The 24,682-nt window shown below is 42.1% G+C and overlaps 1 protein-coding gene across 1 annotated transcript in view; it reads left to right on the top strand.

The window, feature by feature from the left end:
- LOC311098986 (laminin subunit alpha-3-like) overlaps positions 1-24,682 on the top strand; it is a 132,517-nt gene that overhangs the window by 39,175 nt on the left and 68,660 nt on the right. Inside the window, exons 8-15 of the mRNA XM_084139565.1 lie at positions 122-240; positions 12,662-12,752; positions 18,727-18,858; positions 21,071-21,121; positions 21,463-21,510; positions 22,839-22,973; positions 23,164-23,298; positions 23,961-24,098. Of these exons, the coding sequence (XP_083995691.1) occupies positions 122-240; positions 12,662-12,752; positions 18,727-18,858; positions 21,071-21,121; positions 21,463-21,510; positions 22,839-22,973; positions 23,164-23,298; positions 23,961-24,098 (849 nt within the window). The remainder of the gene's footprint in view (positions 1-121; positions 241-12,661; positions 12,753-18,726; positions 18,859-21,070; positions 21,122-21,462; positions 21,511-22,838; positions 22,974-23,163; positions 23,299-23,960; positions 24,099-24,682) is intronic.

Raw genomic sequence — 24,682 nt, 5'->3', positions numbered from 1 at the left:
ATTAAAAACAGTACTGACGCTTACTTGTCAGTGTGTGCGTGTCTGTTTCATGTGTGTGTCTCTGATTTGTGTGTGTGTTTCGTGTGTGTGTTTGTGTCTGTTTCGGGGGGTTTTCCCACAGCCTGCCAGTGCCATTCACATGCCACTGAGTGTTATTACGACCCAGAGGTGGAGCAGAGGGCAGCAAGTTTAGACACCTTCGGCAGTTACAACGGCGGAGGAGTGTGTATCAAATGCCAGGTATGAAGCCCATTTTAAGTCCGAACAGATTCCTGTGTGTGTGTCTGTGCGTGTGTGTGTGTGCGTGCATGAGAAACAAGTACCATAGACTATATTTTCTCTCTTCCTCATCAATATTTGTCCATATTTGGGATTTTATGCGTGACATGCATCATTGTAATTTGACATTATGTATGGTATGTATAGCATGTATGTGGGTGCTCTTTAAGATGAACCGGGAGCATGCCTACACTAGAATGAGAACAGGGGTAGTGTTCAGTAGGCACAAAACAGAGTGACTGGAGTGAAACAATGCACTACGTGAATGTAATTTATTAGGATCCCCATTAGCCGACGCCAAAGGCGACAGCTAGTCTTACTGGGGTCCGACATACAGTGCATTCAGAAAGTATTCAGACCCCTTTACTTTTTCCACATTTTGTTTTGTCATGATTGGAACACGATTTGGAAAGGCATACACCTGTCTATATAAGGTCCCACAATTGACAGTGCATATCATAGCAAAAACCAAGCCATGAGGTCAAAGGAATTGTCCGTTGAGCACCGAGACAGGATTGTGTCGAGGCACAGATCTGGGGAAGGGTAACAAAAACAGACAGAGCTCCAGAGTTCCAGAAGGACAACCATCTCTGCAGCACTCCACCAATCAGGCCTTTATGGTAGAGTGGCCAAACGGAAGCCACTCCTCAGTAAAAGGCACATGACAGCCCGCTTGGAGTTTGCTAAAAGGCACCTAAAGGACTCTCAGACCATGAGAAACAAGATTCTCTGGTCTGATGAAACTAAGATTGAACTCACGTCTGGAGGAAACCTGGCACCATCCCTGAAGCATGGTGGTGGCAGCATCATGCTATGGGGATGTTTTTCGGTGGCAGGGACTGGGAGACTAGTCAGGATTGAGGGAAAGATGAACGGAGAAAAGTACAGAGAGATCCTTGATGAAAACCTGCTCCAGAGCGCTCAGGACCTCAGACTGGGGTGAAGGTTCACCTTCCAACAGGACAACGACCCTAAGCACACAGCCAAGACGACGCTGGAGTGGCTTCGGGACAAGTCTCTAAATGTCCTTGAGTGGCCCAGCCAGAGCCCGGACTTGAACCCGATCGAACATCTCTGGAGAGACCTGAAAATAGCTGTGCAGCGACTCTCCCATCCAACCTGACAGAGCTTGAGAGGATCTGCAGAGAAGAATGGGAGAAACTTTCCAAATACAGGTGTGCGAAGCTTGTAGCGTCATACACAAGAAGACTCAAGGCTGTAATCGCTGCCAAAGGTGCTTCAACAAAGTACTTAGTAAAGGGTCTGAATACTTATGTAAATGTAATACCTGTTTTTACTTTGTTATTATTGGGTATTGTGTGTAGATTGATGAAAAAACAACATTTTTGTCCATTTTAGAATAAGGCTGTAACGTAACAAAATATGGAAAAGGTCAAGGGGTCTGAATACTTTCTGAATGCACTATATAACGAAAAATACATTACAGACAAAATACTTTACAATTTACATACATTTAAAAACATTAATATGTACAGTTCCTTGCAAAAGTATTCACCCCCTTGGCATTTTTCCTATTTTGTTGCCTTACAACCTGGAATTAAAATTTGTATAATTTGATTTACACAATATGCCTACCACTTTGAAGATACAAAATATTTTTGTGTGTGAAACAAACAAGAAATAAGACAAAAAAACAGAAAACTTGAGCGTGCATAACTATTCACCCCCCCCAAAGTCAATACTTTGTAGAGCCACCTTTTGCAGCAATTACAGCTGCAAGTCTCTTGGGGTATGTCTCTATAAGCTTGGCACATCTAGCCACTGGGATTTTTCCCATTCTTCAAGGCAAAACTGCTCCAGCTCCTTCAAGTTGGATGGGTTCCGCTGGTGTACAGCAATCTTTTAAGTCATACCACAGATTCTCAATTGGATTGAGGTCTGGGCTTTGACTAGGCCATTCCAATACATTTAAATGTTTCCCCTTAAACCACTTGAGTGTTGCTTTAGGCTTAGGGTCATTGTCCTGCTGGAAGGTGAACCTCCGTCCCAGTCTCAAATCTCTGGAAGACTGAAACAGGTTTCCTTCAAGAATTTCCCTGTATTTAGTGCCATCCATCATTCCTTCAATTCTGACCAGTTTCCCAGTCCCTGCCAATGAAAAACATCCCCACAGCATGATGCTGCCACCACCATGCTTCACTGTGGGGATGGTGTTCTCGGGGTGATGAGAGGTGTTTGGTTTGTGCCAGACATAGCGTTTTCCTTGATGGCCAAAAAGCTCAATTTTAGTCTCATCTGACCAGAGTACCTTTTTCCATATGTTTGAGGAGTCTCCCACATGCCTTTTGGGGAACACCAAACGTGTTTGCTTATTTTTTTCTTGATGCAATGGCTTTTTTCTGGCCACTCTTCCGTCAAGCCCAGCTCTGTTGAGTGTATGGCTTAAAGTGGTCCTATGGACAGATACTCCAATCTCCGCTGTGGAGCTTTGCAGCTCCTTCAGGGTTATCTTTGGTGTCTTTGTTGCCTCTCTGATTAATGCCCTCCTTGCCTGGTCCATGAGTTTTGGTGGGAGGCCCTCTCTTGGCAGGTTTGTTGTTGTGCCATATTCTTTCCATTTTTTAATAATGGATTTAACGGTGCTCCGTGGGATGTTCAAAGTTTCAGATATTTTTTATAACCCAATCCTGATCTGTACTTCTCCACAACTTTGTCCCTGACCTGTTTGGAGAGCTCCTTGGTCTTAATGGTGCCATTTGCTTGGTGGTGCCCCTTGCTTAGTGGTGTTGCAGACTCTGGGGCCTTTCAGAACAGGTGTATATATACTGAGATCATGTGACAGATCATGTGACACTTAGATTGCACACAGGTGGACTTTATTTAACTAATTATGTGACTTCTGAAGGTAATTGGTTGCACCAGATCTTATTTAGGGGATTCATAGCAAAGGGGGTGAATGCATATGCACGTACCACTTTTCCGTTACTTATTTTTTAGAATTTTTTGAAACAAGGAATCTTTTTCATTTCACTTCACCAATTTTGACTATTTTGTGTATGTCCATTACATGAAATCCAAATAAAAATCCATTTAAATTACAGGTCGTAATGCAACAAAATAGGAAAAAGGCCAAGGGGATGAATACTTTTGCAAGGCACTGTAGCCACTATATTGTGCCCTGTAGCTCAGTTGGTAGAGCATGGCGCTTGCAACGCCAGGGTTGTGGGTTCGTTTCCCACGGGGGGCCAGTATGAAAATGTATGCACTCACTAACTGTAAGTCGCTCTGGATAAGAGCGTCTGCTAAATGACTAAAATGTAAAAATGTAATATCGTGATCACTGCATCCAATGGGTACCGATACAGCTTTAGAACAAAGTTCTACAGTATTAATAAACATGTGATCAATATATGTGGATGATCTTGTAGTGTTTGTAAACACCCTGGTAGGTTGATTAATAACCTGAACCAGATTGCAGGCACTGGTTACAATGAGAAGCTTCCTCTTGAGCGGACAGCTTGATGAAATTTCAGATCCCTAAGAAAGTTGAACTCTCTGTTTACTTCACACACACTATCAATCATTTCACACATATTATTTAGGAAATGATTGTTAGCACTTGGTGACCTATAGCAACACCCCTAAATAAATGGCTTTAGATGTGCCAGGTGAACCTGCAACCACAACACTTCAATAACACTTGACATGAGATCTTCTCTAAGTATTACAGGGATATGGCTCTGAATATATATATATATATATATATATATATATATATATATATATATATATATATATTATACAGTGGGGAGAACAAGTATTTGATACACTGCCGATTTTGCAGGTTTTCCTACTTACAAAGCATGTAGAGGTCTGTAATTTTTATCATAGGTACACTTCAACTGTGAGAGACGGAATCTAAAACAAAAATCCAGAATATCACATTGTATGATTTTTAAGTAATTAATTTGCATTTTATTGCATGACATAAGTATTTGATACATCAGAAAAGCAGAACTTAATATTTGGTACAGAAACCTTTGTTTGCAATTACAGAGATCATACGTTTCCTGTAGGTCTTGACAAGGTTTGCACACACTGCAGCAGGGATTTTGGCCCACTCCTCCATACAGACCTTCTCCAGATCCTTCAGGTTTCGGGGCTGTCGCTGGTCAATACGGACTTTCAGCTCCCTCCAAAGATTTCCTATTGGGTTCAGGTCTGGAGACTGGCTAGGCCACTCCAGGACCTTGAGATGCTTCTTACGGAGCCACTCCTTAGTTGCCCTGGCTGTGTGTTTCGGGTCGTTGTCATGCTGGAAGACCCAGCCACGACCCATCTTCAATGCTCTTACTGAGGGAAGGCCAAGATCTCGCAATACATGGCCCCATCCATCCTCCCCTCAATACGGTGCAGTCGTCCTGTCCCCTTTGCAGAAAAGCATCCCCAAAGAATGATGTTTCCACCTCCATGCTTCACGGTTGGGATGGTGTTCTTGGGGTTGTACTCATCCTTCTTCTTTCTCCAAACACGGCGAGTGGAGTTTAGACCAAAAAGCTATATTGTTGTCTCATCAGACCACATGACCTTCTCCCATTCCTCCTCTGGATCATCCAGATGGTCATTGGCAAACTTCAGACAGCCTGGACATGCGCTGGCTTGAGCAGGGGGACCTTGCGTGCGCTGCAGGATTTTAATCCATGACGGCGTAGTATGTTACTAATGGTTTTCTTTGAGACTGTGGTCCCAGCTCTCTTCAGGTCATTGACCAGGTCCTGCCGTGTAGTTCTGGGCTGATCCCTCACCTTCCTCATGATCATTGATGCCCCACTAGGTGAGTTCTTGCATGGAGCCCCAGACCGAGGGTGATTGACCGTCATCTTGAACTTCTTCCATTTTCTAATAATTGCGCCAACAGTTGTTGCCTTCTCACCAAGCTGCTTGCCTATTGTCCTGTAGCCCATCCCAGCCTTGTGCAGGTCAACAATTGTATCCCTGATGTCCTTACACATCTCTCTGGTCTTGGCCATTGTGGAGAGGTTGGAGTCTGTTTAATTGAGTGTGTGGATAGGTGTTTTTTATACAGGTAACGAGTTCAAACAGGTACAGTTAATACAGGTAATGAGTGGAGAACAGGAGGGCTTCTTAAAGAAAAACTAACAGGTCTGTGAGAGCCGGAATTCTTACTGGTTGGTAGTTGATCAAATACTTATGTCATGCAATAAAATGCAAATTAATTACTTAAAAATCATACAATGTGATTTTCTGGATTTTTGTTTTAGATTCCGTCTCTCACAGTTGAAGTGTACCTATGATAAAAATTACAGACCTATACATGCTTTGTAAGTAGGAAAACCTGCAAAATCGGCAGTGTATCAAATACTTGTTCTCCCCACTGTATATACAGCCACACCTTCCCCATAAGCATTCCTGTCTCTTCTATAGATGGTATATCATTGTATTGCTACTGCTGTATCATCAAATACATTATCTAAGTGAGTCTCAGAAAGGGCTAATATATGAACGTTATCTGATGGTTGCAGTTATTGATTTCATGAACCTTTTTTTTATGCTACATATATTAATATGGGCTATTTTCATTATTTTCCTGGGTAGCTTATCAGAGATAGAGATAATATGGAAAAGAGCAAACAAAGCAAGATAAAACAAATATACATTCAGCAGCCCATTAATTATATATATATTTTTATGTATTTTTTTAATAGGGGGTAGATCAGGTTTAATATTGCAGATAGATTGTAACTTCCATCAATGTAATTGTCTGCATCACTTCCAATCCCCCATATGTTTTTTTTCTCTCGCAAATATATATATATATATATATATATATATATATGTGTGTGTGAGGGAAAAAAGTATTTGATCCCCTGCTGATTTTGTACATTTGCCCACTGACAAAGAAATGATCAGTCTATAATTTTAATGGTAGGTTTATTTGAACAGTGAGAGACAGAATAACAACAAAATAATCTAGAGAAACGCATGTCAAAAATATTATAAATTAGTTTGCATTTTAATGAGGGAAATAAGTATTTGACCCCCTTTCAATCAGAAAAATGTCTGGTTCCCAGGTGTATTTTATACAGGTAATGAGCTGAGATTAGGAGCACACTCTTAAAGGGAGTGCTCCTAATCTCAGTTTGTTACCTGTATAAAAGACACCTGTCCACAGAAGCAATCAATCAATCAGATTCCAAACTCTCCACCATGGCCAAGACCAAAGAGCTCTCCAAGGATGTCAGGGACAAGATTGTAGACCTACACAAGGCTGGAATGGGCTACAAGACCATCGCCAAGCAGCTTGGTGAGAAGGTGACAACAGTTGGTGCGATTATTCGCAAATGGAAGAAACACCATGCATGGGGCTCCATGCAAGATCTCACCTCGTGGAGTTGCAATGATCATGAGAACGGTGAGGAATCAGCCCAGAACTACACGGGAGGATCTTGTCAATGATCTCAAGGCAGCTGGGACCATAGTCACCAAGAAAACAATTGGTAACACACTACGCCGTGAAGGACTGAAATCCTGCAGCACCCGCAAGGTCCCCCTGCTCAAGAAAGCACATATACAGGGCCGCCTGCAGTTTGCCAATGAACATCTGAATGATTCAGAGGAGAACTGGGTGAAAGTGTTGTGGTCAGATGAGACCAAAATCGAGCTCTTTCGCATCAACTCAACTCGCCGTGTTTGGAGGAGGAGGAATGCTGCCTATGACCCCAAGAACACCGTCCCCACCGTCAAACATGGAGGTGGAAACATTATGCTTTGGGGGTGTTTTTCTGCTAAGGGGACAGGACAACTTCACGCATCAAAGGGACGATGGACTGGGCCATGTACCGTCAAATGTTGGGTGAGAACCTCCTTCCCTCAGCCACGGCATTGAAAATGGGTCGTGGATGGGTATTCCAGCATGACAATGACCCAAAACACACGGCCAAGGCAACAAAGGAGTGGCTCAAGAAGAAGCACATTAAGGTCCTGGAGTGGCCTAGCCAGTCTCCAGACCTTAATCCCATAGAAAATATGTGGAGGGAGCTGAAGGTTCGATTTGCCAAACGTCAGGCTCGAAACCTTAACGACTTGGAGAAGATCTGCAAAGAGGAGTGGGACAAAATCCCTCCTGAGATGTGTGCAAACCTGGTGGCCAACTACAAGAAACGTCTGACCTCTGTGATTGCCAACAAGGGTTTTGCCACCAAGTACTAAGTAATGTTTTGCAGAGGGGTCAAATACTTATTTCCCTCATTAAAATGCAAATCAATTTATAACATTTTTGACATACATTTTTCTGGATTTTTTGTTGTTGTTATTCTGTCTCTCGCTGTTCAAATAAACCTACCATTACAATTATAGACTGATCCTGTCTTTGTCATTGGGCAAACGTACAACATCAGCAGGGGATCAAATACTTTTTTCCCTCACTGTATATACATTTTATGGACATAGTCAATTTTACAATAATTATATTTAGTTTGTTTTTGCTCCTGAACTTCCTCTACCCTCAACCTCTCCGATCATTTTCATGATGTCCATCCGGTTTGCTTCTATATGCCATATCTTTCTAACTATGCTCTCAACTTTCTAACTCTGCTCTCAACCTATAACCAATATACTTATTATGGACACAGTATGCTTTACATTAGTTATGTTGTTGTTATTTGTTGTTGTTATTAGTCCCATCCTTCAACTCCATGCAATACCACCCATCTATCTCCTAACACCATCCATATTGGATTTCTATTTGCCATATATTTTTCAACTGTACTGTGATGTTTTACAAAAGTTCTGAACCCTTCTATTCTCATTGTTTCTACAGATTGTAAATTGAAAATAAACATTTTTGCTAAAAGTATTATTATATTATTGATTGATTGACTATGGCTTTTCAGATCACCCAGTAGTGCTATCTGCAGGGTTAGCTCCAGGTAAATATTGCAATCCTTTAGCCATTCCTGGACCTGTGTCCAAAAACAAGCTACAAATGGACAGTACCAAAACAAATGATCTAATGATTCTGTCTCTTCGCAGCAAAGTCTGAAGAGCTTGTATCCTGCATATAAATAACATTCTATTGGTAGCAATAATTGTATATAATAATTTAAATTGAAAAATTATAAGTTTTGAATCTGGCGTCGTTTTGCGTATCAGTTCATAAACACTATGCCATGGAATCGGTACGTCAAAAATCTCTTCCCAACTATTTTGCAATCTATATGGGACGGCTGTCAATCATTTGGTCCTTACATTTACATTTTACATTTTTAGTCATTTAGCAGACGCTCTTATCCAGAGCGACTTACAGTTAGTGAATACATTTTTTTTTTATATACTGGCCCCCCGTGGGAATCAAACCCACAACCCTGGCGTTGCAAACGCCATGCTCTATCAACTGAGCTACATCCCTGCCGGCCATTCCCTCCCCTACCCTGGACGACGCTGGGCCAATTGTGCGCCGCCCATGAGTCTCCCGGTCGCGGCCGGCTGCGACAGAGCCTGGATTCGAACCAGGATCTCTAGTGGCACAGTTAGCACTGCGATGCAGTGCCTTAGACCACTGCGCCACTCAGGAGTACTTAAATGAAACTGGTATACTTTTTTATTCATCACAATTTTCTTTAACCAATTATGTTCTTTAATGCAGGGCCGACAGACAAGTTCCTTACTTTTTCCCCCTTCCACTTTCCTCTTCCATTTTTGTGGTAATGCTGCAATTATTTGGTTGTAATTTTGGGTAGAGCAGACATTTCCATATGTTTTTGTTAGCTGCATGTGCGACATAACTCCACCAGTCCTACCGATAATATCATTTACGAAGATTATACCTTTTTTAAACATTCTGTCAAAAAATAATGGTTTTTTATCAATTAGTATATTTGAGTTTAACCACAATATTTGTAGCATTATTAGTTTCTGGAGGATTAAATTGAAATTGCAACCAACTTTCTATGGCTTGTTTTAGAAATAGTGATATTTGGGAGATGATTTCCTTTTCAAATAACTGAAAGTGAGAGGTTGTAATATGAATAAAGGGAAAAAGGCCATTCTTGAACATTGGGTGAGACAATCTTACTAATATGCTAGAGAACCAGTTCGGATTTAAGGATAACTTTTGTATGACTGAAGCTTTTAGTGATAGTTCTAATGCATTAATATTTAATAATTTCTGTCCTCCGAATTCATATTCATTATATAAATAGGCCTGTTTAATTTTGTCTGGCTTGCCATTCCAAATCAAATTGAATATTTTTTTCTCATATATAAAAAAAAAAACTGTTCGCTAGGCGTAGGCAAGACCATAAGCAAATAGGTAAACTGGGATAATACTAAAGAGTTAATCAGGGTGATTTTTCCACAAATTGACAGGTATTTACCTTTCCATGGTAGCAAGATCTTATCTATTTTTGCTATTATTTCTAATAAAATGTATTGGAATGAGATAATTTATTTAATTTGGGATATGTATTCCGAGTATATCCACATCACCATCAGACCATTTTATTGGTAAACTACATGGTAATGTAAATGTTTTATGTTTTAGTGATCCAATGCGTAATATAGTACATTTATCATAATTTGGTTGTAATCCAGAGAGGTTAGAAAATGTATCTAGATCCTCTATGAGGCTGTGGAGGGATTCAAGTTGTGGATTTAAAAGAAAACATGAATCATCAGCGTACAATGACACCTTTGTTTTTAAGCCCTGGATTTCTAATCCCTTGATATTATTGTTGGATCTGATTTTAATAGCTAACATTTCGATGGCCATAATAAATAGATATGCCGATAGTGGACAACCTTGTTTCACTTCTCTTGACAGTTTAAATCTTTCAGAGAAATAGCCATTATTTACTATTTTACACCTAGGGTTAGTATACATGATTTTAACCCAATTTATAAGAGATTCTCCAAAATCGAAATGCTCCAGGCATTTATATATAAACCCCAGTCGTACTTTATCAAAGGCCTTTTCAAAGTCTGCTTTGAATAGCAGGCCTGGTTTCCCTGATTTTTCATGGTGTTCTATTGTTTCTAGTACTTGCCTTATATTATCTCCAATGTATCGTCCTTGTAAAAAACCTGTCTGATTAGAATGAATAATGTCCGACAATACCTTTTTAATTCTATGCGCTATACATTTTGCTAGAATTTTTGCATCACAACAGTGAAGTGTAAGGGGCCTCCATTTTTTAAAATGGACTGGATCTTTATATTTTCCACTTGTATCCTGTTTCAGTAATAATGAAATCAGACCACCTTCTTGAGTGTCTGATAATCTACCATTTACATAGGAGTGGTTAAAACATGCTAATAACGGTCCTCTGAGTATATCAAAAAAGGTTTGGTATACCTCGACTAGTATGCCATCCAACCCTGGAGTTTTCCCGGACTTGAAGTCTTTAATTGCATCCAGAAGTTCCTCCTCTGTAATTTCACCTTCACATGAGTCTTTCTGTATGGCTGTTAATTTTACATTATCAATAAAAAAAAATCTCTACAATCCATTAATTAGTTGGTGTTTGTGTGTGTGTGTGCTGCGGGATTGAAGCTACGAACCCATAGGCTTGGCTCTCTCATCCCTTCCAGGCTTTTGGGAGGGAGGGTGGAAAATGAGCCTGTCATAGCGGATGTAGGCAATGTCCCCATGCGCTCTGGCAGCTTTCATGGCTGGGATAAGTTATTTCCTCTTTTGGCGCACAGCTTCAGGATAGTCCTCGTTGAGGAAGAAATACATTCCTCTCAAGTTGTTGGCTCTTTTTAGAACGACTACCTTGTTCTTGAATCTCAGGAACTTGACTACTGTCACCTGGGCCGGTGGTGGGTTTTCCAGTCCTGTGGGCGCGCTCCACCACAATCTTCCTGTGGTCCATCTTTAGTTTCTCCGAGATCATTTCCCTCACATGAGACCTCCGACTCCGTCCAGGTCTCAAGTGGAGATTCTGCGATTCTGTCCACAACCATGTTATTCCGCCTTGATTGTCCCTCAAGATAATCAGATTTCTCCGTCATTGTTATCATGGACTCACATACAGAACTGATGTCCTCGCTCAATGACTTACAAATTGCTGTCATCTTGCCGTTCTCCTGTTTAAACTCATCGAGCTGACCCTGGGAGAACTGCAAACTGTTCTTCAGGTCCGGGACCTCTCTAGTCAGGTTGTCCATTATTTTATTAGTTGACTCCACCAGTATTTGGACAAAACACTTGAAGCTATTTTCTTGTTGTTGTAACAACTGCTTGTAGAACTCTTTTTATTTGTTCAAATGATCCTTCCCCTGTGATAGAGAGACACCACTGTCCTCAACGGTACACCCGCCGGCTTTGGTCTTTGTCATGGTAACAACGTAGGTTACGTTGATACTCCTCGCAGTTCCAGACAGGGCAGGTCGCAAGGAAGATTGAAAACAACAACAACAACAACAAACAGCAGGGGTCTGGACAGCCACAAGCCCGGGACAATCCGCTGTCCCAGCCACAATGGCTAACCGCGTCGCGTGCTGCAAGAAAACCCCGCTAGCTTGATAGGCAGCTAGCTAGCAGCTAGGTTAGCTGCTACGCCAAACAGCGCCTTGCTCGGCAGGATCACTGGATAGATAGTAGCAGTCCCAGCAACTGATACCAACCGTGTCACGGGATCCAGTCTCAAAAGGTAGCTAACTAGTAACCAAACATTTTCAATAGACTTTCAAAACTTCCCAAAACAACAAATTGAGCTCACCCTCATTCCGCATTTAACAGGAAGTGGTTACAGATCTGTTAGCAGCATTTGTCCAATAAAAAAACACATGGATTGTTGTGTGACATTGCAAAACGTTTTGCTATGTTGTGCCCTAATGAACATGACCCAGATCTAGCAGCAGGCATGGAGGTCTGTAATGGACATTTCAATAAGCACGGATCAACTTTAAGTCAACGTACACACGGTGGATATTCTCTGTATTGAACTCCTTGTGCAAACGGCATGAAGAGAAATCCCTCTCTGTGCAGGCATTGGCATGTCTTCCAAATCAAACAAGATGTCAGCCAGCTCATTTTGTCTAAATCTCCCAAGACAAAGTACTTTTTCTCAACAACAATAATGAGATGCACTATTATAATTTGGGACTAAAATACCCTTGCAGGAAGCATGTTAAAACAAGCCATCTACACTGCGTGCACGCTCAGTGTGAAAGAGGATAAGGTACCAAATGCAAACAGATAGATTAGCAACTGTAAGGTGCGTTTGGTACAAACATTTATCTATAGTTTTAGAAAACTTTTGTCTTCTTGCTTTAGAGGAACCTTAGTTGCCCTCCAAAACGTGTCCCTCTGACCCAGTCACTCCATTCACTGTAAAGTAGGACAGGAGTGTGTTGTGTGATGTTTGTCTGATATCACTGTCTATTTCCCTCTCACTAGCACAACACGGCGGGGGTGAACTGTGAGCTTTGTGCTGATGGATTCTACAGACCCCATGGAGTACCTCCACAGTCTCACAGTGGATGTATACGTGAGTGAGACCCTTCCTTCTCCTCTTCAAACTGTATATCTCAGTTTGTCCTTTCTCTATGGCCTTAGTGTCTTCCTTTGTTCCCAAGTGCCTTCTAATGATGTAAAAATATCACATTTAGTTACAGTATATCAAATATTTGGGGTATTAATGTTTACTAAAGAGCTAGTGTAGCTTGGTTTCTGACCTGTGACTAATACGTAAGACCAAAATGGAAAATAAACTTTGTCCCCTTCTGTGTTGTGTCTGTCAGACACATACACGTGCGCACACACACACGCACGCACGCACACACAGTGGCACCAACCACTAGCACTAGCCACTTGTATTGTTGCTAAATTCAGCGCCATACTTGTTTACATTGCTAGCATAGTACGTTGTTGTTCCTCCTCGCCACATAAATAGCTGCTAGTTGTGTTTGGGTTTTGAGAGGCGATGGAATTAAAATGGTTGCCCTCGATGCTTTGAAACAATGGGGATCATTGATACTGAACTCCCATGGACTCCTATTGTACAATATATGAAGACATGTTATTGTATATGGTGACATGTTAGGGACAATTGCTGTTTTCCTTATTCGATACTACCTCGACCAATTAGTCACTCATTCTGTCCGAGCATATGTAAACCAGTGCTCAGTAGTTCATTAATGTAATATACCTTTGCACTGTGTGGTGTGAATACACACCCATTAACTCCAAATGAGGGCCAATTGCAGTGTGATTAATGTACTGCTCTAACCAAAGTAGCTGTATAGCAACAGATGGCAGCGAAGGTCATGGAAGAACCATTAGGATGGATTCAGCAGGATGACAAAATGAGAGAAAAATAGACTATTTGCCACTTCAAAGCTCTAAACACTGGCAGAGCCACACAGCTGTCATCATGGTCACAGTCTGACTCTGAATATGAGGTATTTCCACTATGTCTAGGAATAAATAATTAATGACAAGTCAGAATATTTTAAGACAGGTTTTTACTGTTGTCACAAAAAAGGCTTGATGAAAAAGCATTGAATTTTTTCTGCTCATAACATAGGCCTACGTCATGAAGTGGCTACAACACAGTGGATTCCAATGCAGATATTAATGCGTATTTGGTACATCATACGTGAATTTCATAAGGGCCTGTGGTTCGTGATCTGTGTAATAATACATAATCGTTGTCAATGCAGCATATATACTGCATACTGTAGCTGTCAGAAGTCAAAATCTTCCTAGGTCGGTAGATGGAAGATGCGTCACATCTCATTCTCATCTCAAGTCTAGAACCCAGAGAAAAAATACAGCCCTCCTATTTTAAACTTGAAGTCTTTCCTGTTAAATGTTGCATCAGCATGAAAGGGGGCACAGACCGACAGAGAGAGAGAGAGAGCTTGACCTGGGTTATTCTGGAGTGAAGTAACGAGACCAATAGTAAAACTGTGTTCCCATAGTCACCCTGTTAGCCCTCCTCTGCATCTAACACCTCAGATGAGATGACATTCATATGAAACTTATGTTTTAGTATAATGTTCTCATAATTCAACCAAATACTGTAATTTCAAGGAAGACGACGCTTCAATTTGAGATTGTAAACCATTTGTGACCATTTGCAACTCTGCCTAGAAGGTCAGCATCCCGGAGTCGCCTCTTCACTGTTGACGTTGAGACTGGTGTTTTGAGGGTACTATTTAATGAAGCTGACAGTTGAGGACCTGTGAGGCGTCTGTTTCTCAAACTAGACACTGTAATGTATTTGTCCTCTTGCTCAGTTGTGCACCGGGGCCTCCCACTCATCTTTCTATTCTGGTTAGAGCCAGTTTGCGCTGTTCTGTGAAGGGACTAGTACACAGCGATATCTTCAGTTTCTTGGCAATTTCTCGCATGGAATAGCCTTCATTTCTCCGAACAAGAATAGACTGACGAGTTTCAGAAGAAAGTGATTTGTTTCTGGCCAATTTGAGCCTGTAATCGAACCCACAATTGCTGATGCTCCAGATACTCAACTAGTCTCAAGTTGGCCAGTTTTATTGCTTCTTTAATCAGCACAACAGTTTTCAGCTGTGCTAACATAATTGCAAAAGGGTTTTCTAATGATCAATTAGCCTTTTAAAATTATAAACTTGGATTAGCAAACACAACGTGCCATTGGAACACAGGACTGATGGTTGCTGATAATGGGCCTCTGTACGCCTATGTAGATGTTCCATTAAAGATCAGCCGTTTCCAGCTACTATAGCCATTTACAACATTAACATTGTCTACACTGTATTTCTGATCAATTTGATGTTATTTTAATGGACAAAAATTTGCTTTTCTTTCGAAAACAAGGACATTTCTAAGTGACCCCAAACGTTTGAACAGTAGTGTGTATATATATATATATATATATATATATATATATATATATATAGAGAGAGAGAGAGAGAGAGAGAGAGAGAGAGAGAGAGAGAGAGAGAGAGAGAGAGAGAGAGAGAGAGAGAGAGAGAGAGAGAGAGAGAGAGAGAGAGAGAGAGAGAGAGAGAGAGAGAGAAACACCAAGCAAGCGGCACCATGAAGACCAAAGAGCTCTCCAAACAGGTCAGGGACAAAGTTGTGGAGAAGTACAGATCAGGGTTGGGTTATAAAAAAATATCCAAAACTTTGAACATCCCACGGAGCACCATTAAATCCATTGTAAAGAATATGGTACCACAACAAACCTGAGCATTAATCAGAGAGGCAACAAAGCGTATCTCCCGAGTGGCGCAGTGGTCTAAGGCACTGCATCGCAGTGCTAGCTGTGCCACTAGAGATCCTGGTTCGATTCCAGGCTCTGTCGTAGCTGGCCGTGACCGGGAGACCCATGGGGCGGCGCACAATTGGCCCAGCGTCGTCCAGGGTAGGGGAGGGAATGGCCAGCAGGGATGTAGCTCAGTTGGTAGAGCATGGCGTTTGCAACGCCAGGGTTGTGGGTTCTATTCCCACGGGGGGCCAGTACGAAAAATAAAATTAAAAGTAAATAATATGTATAATGTATGCACTCACTAAACTGTAAGTCGCTCTCGATAAGAGTCTGCTAAATGACTAAAATGTGAATAACCCTGAAGGAGCTGCAAAGCTCCACAGCGGAGATTGGAGTATCTGTCCATAGGACCACTTTAAGCCGTACACTCCACAGAGCTGGGCTTTATGGAAGAGTGGCCAGAAAAAAGCCATTGCTTAAAGAAAAAAATAAGCAAACACGTTTGGTGTTTGCCAAAAAGCATGTGGGAGACTCCCCAAACATATGGAAGAAGGTACTCTGGTCAGATGAGTCTAAAATATAGCTTTTTGGCCATCAAGGAAAGTGCTATATCTGGCGCAAACCCAACACCTCTCATCACCCCGAGAACACCATCCCCACAGTGAAGCATGGTGGTGGCAGCATCATGCTATGGGGATGTTTTTCATCGGCAGGGACTGGGAAACTGGTCAGAATTGAAAGAATGATGGATGGTGCTAAATACAGGGAGATTCTTGAGGGAAACCTGTTTCAGTCTTCCAGAGATTTGAGACTGGGACGGAGGTTCACCTTCCAGCAGGACAATGACCCTAAGCATACTGCTAAAGCAACACTTGAGTGGTTTAAGGGGAAACATTTAAATGTCTTGGAATGGCCTAGTCAAAGCCCAGACCTCAATCCAATTGAGAATCTGTGGTATGACTTAAAGATTGCTGTACACCAGCGGAACCCATCCAACTTGAAGGAGCTGGAGCAGAGTGAGCAGGTGGTTGGAACTTATGACCTCTCATGTCTAAATACCTACGACGCCAACTTGCACAGATGCACAGTAAGAGACTACAGGGAGTACTCAACAAGTAATACACGAGTACGTTCTCAACTGAGAAACAAACCCAGTGAGATGTGAAACTAAAGCTGACCTTGGTGGGTGTAGTGTTCAATTACATGCATAGCCCTTTTTATACTCATGGGAATTCATTAATTCATGAAAAAAATCTTACATTCTGAACACACCACCTTCCCGCTGGGGGAAACGGAATTTGAGGAGCACATACCAATATCCAGAGAGGGAAATTACATGCAAATGCATTTTAGATCATTGTTTTTTTTTTGCCTAAATATACTGCACGATGGAAGACTTAACAGGATGCTATAAGCTGACTGAGGGACATTTTTGCAGGAGATTGACAAAACACATTCCTGACGTCACCATTGAGCTGTTTATGCCCACAAAGTATGTTCATTTCATTTCCATTTTGATGTCAGACTGAATGAGAAAATAATGCATTGCATGTGTAGGAAATGCTTCTAAGCCCTTATATGAACTTAACAGCGGAAGGTGTTTACTTGGGAAAACACAGACCGTGAAAGCTTGTTAGTTCCATCATCATTTTCTTTGATTGTTGTCGTATATAGTGCATTCGGAAAGTATTTAGACCCCTTCCCTTTTTCCACATTTTGTTACGTTACAATTTTATTCTAAAATTGATTAAATAAAAAATTGTCCTCATCAATCTACACACAAAACCCCATAATGACAAAGCAAAAACAGGTTTTTAGAAATTTTTGCAAATGTATTAAAAGTAAAAAAACAGAAATACCTTATTTACATAAGTGTTCAGACCCTTTGCTATGAGACTAGAAATTGAGCTCAGGTGCATCCTGTTTCCATTGATCATCCTTGAGATGTTTCTACAACTTGATTTGGAAAGGCACACGCCTGTCTATATAAGGTCCTACAGTTGACAGTGCATGTCAGAGCAATAAAACCAAGCCATGAGGATGAAGGTATTGTCCATAGAGCTTCCGAGATCTGGGGAAGGGTACCAACACATTTCTGCAACATTGAAGGTCCCCAAGAACACAGTGACCTCCATCATTCTTAAATGGAAGAAGTTTGGAACCACCAAGAGTCTTCCTAGAGCTGGCCGCCCGGCCAAACTGAGAAATCGGGGGAGAAGGGCCTTGGTCAGGGAGGTGACCAAGAACACGATAGTCACTCTGACAGAGCTCCAGAGTTCCTCTGTGGAGATGGGTGAACCTTCCAGAAGGACAACCATCTCTGCAGCACTCCATCAATCAGGCCTTTATGGTAGAGTGGCCAGACGGAAGCCACACCTCAGTAAAAGGCACATGACAGCCCACTTGGAGTTTGCCAAAAGGCACCTAAAGGAAACAAGATTCTCTGGTCTGATGAAACCAAGATTGAACTCTTTGGCCTGAATGCCAAGTGTCACGTCTGGAGGAAACCTGGCACCATCCCTACGGTGAAGCATGGTGGTGACAGCATCATGCTGTGGGGATGTTTTTCAGCGGCAGGGACTGGAAGACTCGTCAGGATCGAGGGAAAGATGAACGGAGCAAAGTACTGAGAGATCCTTGATGAAAACCTTCTCCAGAGCGCTCAGGACCTCAGACTGGAGCAAAGGTTCACCTTCCAACAGGACAACGACCTTAAGCACACAGCCAAGACAACACAGGAGTGGCTTCAGGACAAGTCTCTGAATGTCCTTGAGTGACCCAGCCAGAGCCCGGACTTGAACCCAATCGAACATCTCTGGAGAGACCTGAAAATAGCTGTGCAGTGACGCTCCCCTTCCAACCTGACAGAGCTTGAGAGGATCTGCAGAGAAGAATGGGAGAAACTCCCCAAATACAGGTGTGTCATGCTTTTAGCGTCATACCCAAGAAGACTTGAGGCTGTAATCGCTGCCAAAGGTGCTTCAACAAAGTACTGAGTAAAGGGTCTGCATACTTATGTAAATCAGGTTTAAAAAATATATATATACATTTTCAAACATTTCTAGACCTGTTTTTGCTTTGTCATTATGGGGTATTGTGTGTAGATTGATGAGAAAACCCCCCACAATTTAATCAATTTTAGAATAAGGCTGTAACGTAACAAAATGTGGAAAAAGTCAAGGGGTATGAATACTTTCCGAATGCACTGTATGTCACAAGCAGCAAGAGCAGTCTTTTCCAATGAATGTTTGTGTGTGTGTGACTACAGCCTGCAGGTGTGATGCGAGGACTACTGCAGGTTGTGAGATTGGGACAGGACGCTGTCGATGCCGGCCAGAATTCACGGGAAACAACTGTGAACGCTGTGCAGATGGTTACTATGGCTACCCGCAGTGCATCAGTACGTAAACTCTCCTAATTTAAGATGACGTACAAATTACTTGTATAAAGGAATTATTTGGGATGGAAAATATGTTGTACACAGAGGAATGAAAGGAATGGACAGATGGATTGAGGGGCAGACGGACGAATGAACGAACGAATGAACGAACAACAAATAAATGAATGAATGACCAGTGAGAGAATGAACAAACGAATGAATGAATAACAAATAAGAAGTGGTATAATAGTGCCATGCCCTTGCTTGGTGTACATTTGGACCCAGATGGGGAGGCAACTCCTTCAGAAGCTCTTAATTGAGGTTGTCCTGCTTTTGACCTCAGAGGAAGTTTTACTATACATGCAGAATGTAGTGAAGAGTTGGGATCTGAAGAAGGCTAATTGACCTCATTGCTACATAACATGCTCAGATCTAAAGAAAAAAAATCAAGTACACAGGATATGTTTTCTGTGGAGCTGTGTGAGAAAGCTGGCCGATGCCCTCTCACATTGATGAGACAGAAATGGTGATAGGCTATTTTTCTTAGAACTTTCATGACATACCAGCAGTCCTCCTCACACTGAACATTATCCTCCATTTAAAGAAACCGAGCACTTGAAACAGGAGGCCACAGGTGTGTGCAATTAGCTAATTAGAAAGGCTCACAAGAAGTCAACTGACAATTAAAGGGACATTCTGCATTCAATGTGGCGACGTCCTTAAGTAAGTGCTTGTCAATCATGGCTTTTGGTCTGACACCATGAGAAGCACGAGGAATGTTCGAAATACTGTACATTCACACAAACAGGTGAAGGTTGAGTTGATTGGAAAATATAAATTAACTGGATTCGCATGTAATAATGAATTTCATTTTAAGATCCTAGATATATAAACACACAATAAATACATTAATACAAATTACAGTGAAGGCTACTCCTTCAAAGGCTTCAGTACTGGTACAACATACTCTCAGAGGAAATCAAATATCAATCCTTTACCACGTTCTCCTCATTCTGTTATACCTTCACCTTAGCATGTCAACACAGACACACGCCGCACCCTGCCTGTCTTTAGGTTGAGTTGTTTTGATTATTTACCTTTTAGATATTGTGTCAGTGCGTGATGATGCATAAGGTCATGTTTCAACTCTGTATTTAGAACATTCCTCGTGCTTCACATGGTGTCAGACCAAAAGCCATGATTGACAAGCCCTTACTTTAGGACGTCTCCACATTGACTTGTCACAGCAAACACCATGTGTCACACTATGTGTTTGTGAGAGAGTTTGGCAGTTATACTGTACTGTCTATCTATTCTCCCAAAGTAGCTTGTCTATTTTCTGAAATGCCCAAGTCCTTATTAAGAACACAGTTGAGTAAGATATGTTACTTTCATGCGCACTTTCATGTCTTTCCACAGTTGCTGTATTAACAAGGACAGTGTCATCTCGAAGATGCCCTCTGTTCCTCACTCCTCCTCACTGTTTACTGACATTGTAAATCTGGAATCTGTTTAACTGCTGTTATCTGGAACAGTCCAATCCCATAGAAAAGTGAAACATGATGTTGTCCTGGCTACATTCCACAACCACCCTACTCATCCCAATAGTCTAATCATGCCTTCCACAGTAAAAACAAAAGGGTCTGTATACATGTCTTGATTGCCCCGTTGATTTAGCTATGGTAGACACAAATCATTAACTGAACCTTTCATGTCAACCTTTATACAGAGGTTTTATACAGAAACTCTGAGTGAGTAATCGACCCCAGGTGGTTAGCTTTCCCTTGTCATATAAACAAAATATTTAATGTGGAATGAGGAATTTGGGTTGGCATTTTATTAATACAATACAGAGATTTATTACTGGATGTGATTATTAAAAGCAGGATTTATCTCTTGGAGGCTGTGAGTGCTCCAAGAGCAGTCTAAACATGTAGACAGACTCCCTGGTAGTAACTAAGTCAGGTTGTTGTCTCTTTGGGGTTGGCTGCTATCCATCGATACTATCTCTATTTGCCAGGAGGTTTTCTTTTTGGTCTTTGTCTTAAAGCTCATGAATCAGTCTGATTCAAATTATGTTGCAGTATTTTGCATTTTCATGGGGTGTTCAATACAATTTATTTTCATACTAGCTCTTAGTAGATTACAAGATTACTGGGGTAGAGCACAGCACACAAACTGCTGTAGATGTTCATGGTTTTGAAATTGATTTTATGCTTTTCTTTTCAATCAGGATATCCAATCTATCAGCCCACCACTAAATCTCATGCAGGCCATATAGTGGGTAAGTGTTGTACACATTATGCTATAATATAACCACAGTGTAATGTAATCTAACATACATTTTATATCAAGACAAAACATGACCACATAAACTACCCATGTTTCCTCGTTACAGTATATGTTAGTCTGATCACTCTGATAATGGTCTTGTTTATCTGATGAGTTTGTCTCCTTCTTTATAGTGTAACACTTCTTTCTCTCCCTCTCCCTCCCTCCCTGCCCCCCTCTCTCTCTTTCTCACTCTGTCTCTGTGTCTCTCTCTCTTTCTCTCTCACTCTCACTCTGTCTCTGTGTCTCCCTCTCCCTCTCCTTCCCCATCCCTCTTTTCATCTCGCTCCACAGGGCCCACTGCCTGCCCTGCTGGTTATTTCGGACCACCCAGCTGTCAACGTGAGTGTGATTAGACTACACTACGCTATACGAACAGCTTTTACAGCGCCTCAGCTCTGACTCCTGTAAGGCAGTAGGGCTCCTGACACCTAAGGGAGTGAGGCTGAGAATCTCTCTCTGTCTCTTTGTCTCTGTGTTTTTCTCTCTCTCTCTCTCTCTCTCTCTCTCTCTCTCTCTCTCTCTCTCTCTCTCTCTCTCTCTCTCTCTCTCTCTCTCTCTCTCTCTCTCTCTCTCTCTCTCTCTCTCTCTCTCTCTCTCTCTCTCTCTCTCTCTCTCTCTCTCTCTCTCTCTCTCTCTCTCTCTCTCTCTCTCTCTCTCTCTATTTGAGATGTCCTGCCTGTAGAGAGCACTGCCTCAGACTCTTTTTGTGGGCCATGCTGTTGAGTTATATATGGACAGGACAGGTCATAAAACAGAGGATGCCTAGACCTTTTAGGGGACCACTCAATCAAAATGGGTTTACTTTGTGTCAAAGGTGTGTGTGTGTGTGTGTGATAACACTAAATGTCAACTGCACTGTGTACTCATCTGATTATTTCAAGATCCTGACATTGGAATATCAATATGTTTTCTTTAATGGGATTCTGAAGGTTAAGTGCTCTCTCTTCCCTGATGGTTGCCAGCATGCCTTCTTCCCATGATGCCACTGGTCAGCTGGGATGGTTCAGGGAGAAACTAACAGACATTCTATTAATAGCTATGAACGGTCCCCTCCCAAATTCCCGCTTGACTTTGTTTTTTCTCTCGCTGGGATCAACTTGGAGGAAAATGCCAGATTGGAAAGATAGCTTGTTTTTATTTGAAAAACTTTTACTCTGTCTGTCTCAAATATTTATTTTCATTGTTTGTCTGGGAATGTGGGCAACAACAATCATTTACTTTCATCCAGTGTCCTGACCGAGAAGGAATTTAATCTGTAACCTTCTGAGGGCTGTTTTTAATGTTAAAGAGCGAGCTGCTTGGGGGCAAAAAAAACAATGGAGCTATTCTCTGGTGCCCAATGCCCATGTACCCAGTACAACCACCAGCCAGGCCTGGCTTGGCCAGTCTGTCACCACTCAGTGCCACCAGAGGCACAGTCAGTGCCACAGTGTAGATATGGTTAAACTGAGACGCATTAGTAATTTCTTGCTGTTAAACTGTGCTAAAGAAGGGCCCATTGCCAATGACACATGTCGTGGGAAAGCCTGTGGGGCTTCCCATTATATATTGATCCTAAATCTAACTTTTCTGGTGTTGTGTGATGAAATGTGTCTTCTGTGTTTATGTACATTCAGAGAGTGTGTCTGCAATGACTGATGTATTTTTTTGTGTATGTGTGTGTTCAGAGTGTTTGTGTGACCGACGCGGATCAGTTCTGGAGCTGTGTGATGCGTCAGGGCGCTGCATGTGCCGTGAAGGGGTGGAGGGCCAGCGATGTGACCGCTGTCGACCAGGACACCACACCTTCCCTAATTGCCAAGGTGTGGAACCTTTCCCTCTCACCAAACCACAGCTCAAATAGATCAACAATTTTCAGTACATTTTACACCAAAACATGACCCCACAAAAGGTCAAGATTAATCAATTGTTTTGTTTCATTATTGACAAAAATCTACCTGTAGTAGACGGAAACTGTAATCTTTTCCCCACCACTTCTTTTCACATTGACAGTGTGTCGTTGTGACGGTGCAGGTGTGAATGACAGAGTCTGCGGGCCCAACAGACAGTGCCGTTGCCGTGCCAACTACATAGGACAGCAATGTGACCAGTGTGCCCCCGGTTACTATGGATACCCAGACTGTTCCTGTGCGTTTTTTCACCCTCTTGTTTTGGCCGCACCCACGGGAGGGCTACTGCACTGCACACACTGATTCGCCCACATCAACCTTCACATGACCAAGCTTCTGCTGATGAAAAACTGATGCATATAGTTTCACAGGGCATAATGTAGCCTCCTCAGTGTTTCCCTACTCCAGTACCCCCAACAGTACATATTTTTGTTGTGGCCCCATAAGCACACCTGATTCTACTTGTCAACTAATCATCAAGCCCTTGACAAGTTGAATCAATTGTTTTTGTACGGGGCCACAACAAAAATGTGTGCTGGGGGTACTGGAGGACTGGAGTTGGGAAACACCGTTGTAGAGCTACATACTTTGATTCTCCCACAATAACCCGTAAAGCCCCACACAGTCATTCACACTTATTTACCCCATACAAATAGAATCTGTCTAATCTAGTCATTCTATTTCTATAGTTGACCCATGGTTATCTTAACCAATACACTGAAAGCAACAAGGCAACACTGACCCATTCCAGTGTGGCCTCATTTCTGTCTTTAAGGGATGCATATTGCAGATTGAGTATGATCTGTGCCGTCAGAAGCGTTTGATTTGAAATACTACGCCATCTCATTCTCCCATGAAACATCTCACAGTCTCTCTCTCTGTGCCTCGCTCTCTCCCCAGTCTGCCAGTGTTCTGGGGAGGGTTCCTATGACCCCATGTGTAACCCAGTATCAGGCCAGTGTCTGTGTCGCCCTGGGGTGGTGGGCCAGCAGTGTGATCGTTGTGCTGGGTCAGGCCTCCGCTTTCCCCAGTGTTCAGGTATACCCTCTTAGTCCACGGGCTCTGCACACTAGACAATTTCATTGGCATACCTATAACCTAAACTACTTTGTGAAGTGGAGGTAAATGTGGTCATATGATATGACAGACCCACTGGATATATTGAGGTCGCTGACCTCACTCTCAAATAGATCAACCATTTTCATTCTCAAAACGTGACCTATTGGGGCCTCCCGAGTGGCGACTCCTGTGGTGGGCTGGGCGCATGCACGCTGACACGGTCGCCAGTTGTACAGTGTTTCTTCCGACTCATTGGTGCAACTGGCTTCCGGGTTGAGCAAGCAGTGTGTCAAGAAGCAGTGCGGCTTGGCATTGTCATGTTTCGGAGGACGCATGGCTCTCGACCTTCGTATGGGAGTTGTAGCGATGGGACAAGACTGTAACTACCAATTGGATATAAAAAATTGGGAGAAATAAATAAATAAAACGTAACCTATTTGAAGTTCATTTTACACCAAAACATGACCCCACCAAAGTTCAAGATTAATCAATTGTTTTGTTTCATTATTGACAAAATCAACCTGTAGTAGACGGAAACAGTAATCTCTTTCCCACCACTTCTT

This window comes from Coregonus lavaretus (assembly GCF_964263955.1).
Source record: "Coregonus lavaretus genome assembly, chromosome: 23".
Classification (NCBI taxonomy): Eukaryota; Metazoa; Chordata; class Actinopteri; order Salmoniformes; family Salmonidae; genus Coregonus; species Coregonus lavaretus.
This window is presented reverse-complemented; position numbering and strand designations above follow the sequence as displayed.